Raw genomic sequence first — 1589 nt, 5'->3', positions numbered from 1 at the left:
ATCCAAGGGGCAAGGTTTTTCCCCAGCCCCCAGCAAGGTCCAGCCCTAGAGTGCCAGCCAAAAATTCCTCAAGGATCTCTTCCCTCCTTCCCCTGGTCCGTGGACTCCAACCCCCACCTTCATGTGCTTCCTCATGCTCTCCAGCAGCCTGGCCAGCACTGGCCTCATTCTCTTCGGCAGCTTGCTTCCCACCGGCCTCCTGGCTCCCACTGGTCCCTGATTCCTGTTCCAGCTTTAGCTTCTTCGCAGCCTGGCCCTCTGTAATCTTCTCTAGTAGCTCCTGACGACGGGTCTCTCGGGCCTCAGCTGCCAGAGCGCTTTGTTCCTGGAAGCCCTGCTCTTGCTGGCGCTTGAAGGATGCCAGTGCCTGAGAAGTAAACTTTCCTGTAATACCAGGATTCAGGCATGCCCTGCCTTAGGAAGCTAGGAATCCTGACTCTGGCCCCTCCAAACCTTGGGAAATGAACCTGGGGATCCTACTACTCTCACAGAATTCCAGAATCCAGGACTCTCAGATCCCTCCCACTTCAGGACCAGTCGTCCCCGGCCTCTCCTCCCGCAGGTCCCCCGGGAAGGGCGCCCCAAGTCTGCCCCGCCCCTTACCAGGCTGTGTTGACGGGGGTCCGGGCGCGGGGCGCTGACCAGGGTCACTGCACCGATCTCGGCCAGCAGTCGCGCCTCCTCAGGCATCAGCAGCAGTGGGAGGCCCAGGCGCGAGTTCTGGCGGGGCCCGCGGGGCAGGGCGCCCACCGTGCGGCCCCCCACGCCCAGGCGCTCCCGCAGCGCCTGCACGGCCTCGGCCCCCCACACCAGGGAACGGCCGTTCGCCACCTCCACCACCAGCATCCTCCTGCGGGAGGCCAGGTGCACAGCAGTCACCCACCCGGCAGCACGCCTCCCGCCGCAGGATTCGCGACGCTGGGAGGGCGCCCACAGCCTGGCCGGGGGTCTCGGCGAAGCCCCACCCCTGAGGCTCGTGGGGCGGAACCTCGCTCCGAGACGCGTTCGCCACCTGCTGAGCGGGAGCGCTAGCCCCGCCCCCTGGGCGCCGGGCTCCGCCCCCGGGCGATCCCGCCAGGCCCCAGGGCTGACCCAGACGACGCCCCGCCCCGAGAGGAGCGCTGAGGCCCCGCCGGGGCGTCTCGGACCCTGCGGTCAGCATTCTGGCCAGGGGCAAGACTGGACGCGCGGGCCCTCGCGCCTTGCAGCAAAGCTTGCCGTAGGGTGGACCACGCCCCCTCCGAAAGGTCCGTTTCGGCGTCGCCGTCCGGTGTTCCCGTCAGGTGTCGGGACCTCCGGAGGCCAAAGCCCCCAGAGGCCACGCCCCCTTCGGGTTCCTCGGGGACGCCTCTCCTTTCTGAGCCCTCGAGGTTCGGCCTCAGGTCCCCGCTTTGAGCCCGGCTCGCAGAATGCGAAGCCCCGCCCCCGCCCGAGCGGGGCCGCTTCGTACTTTCGGAAGTCCTCGGCTCAGACGATCGCGGCCCCGCCCCCTCCCGAAGCCTAGGCGTCAGGCGTTCGGACGGCCTCGGCTCACGTCTAGCCCACAGCCTGAGGCCCCGCCCGCTTTGGCCGCGGGCTTTCCCCCCACC

General features: G+C 68.3%; 1 protein-coding gene across 1 annotated transcript in view; it reads right to left on the bottom strand.

Annotated features, from left to right (window-relative positions):
• Positions 1 to 1589, bottom strand: part of TSEN34 (TSEN34 tRNA splicing endonuclease subunit) — a 4077-nt gene that overhangs the window by 1897 nt on the left and 591 nt on the right. Inside the window, exons 2-3 of the mRNA XM_010837010.1 lie at positions 604 to 850; positions 55 to 367 (exon numbers count right to left, since the gene is read on the bottom strand). Of these exons, the coding sequence (XP_010835312.1) occupies positions 55 to 367; positions 604 to 846 (556 nt within the window). The 5' untranslated portion in view covers positions 847 to 850. The remainder of the gene's footprint in view (positions 1 to 54; positions 368 to 603; positions 851 to 1589) is intronic.

This window comes from Bison bison, unplaced genomic scaffold (genome assembly GCF_000754665.1).
Source record: "Bison bison bison isolate TAMUID 2011002044 unplaced genomic scaffold, Bison_UMD1.0 scf7180017845725, whole genome shotgun sequence".
Taxonomy (NCBI): domain Eukaryota; kingdom Metazoa; phylum Chordata; class Mammalia; order Artiodactyla; family Bovidae; genus Bison; species Bison bison.
This window is presented reverse-complemented; position numbering and strand designations above follow the sequence as displayed.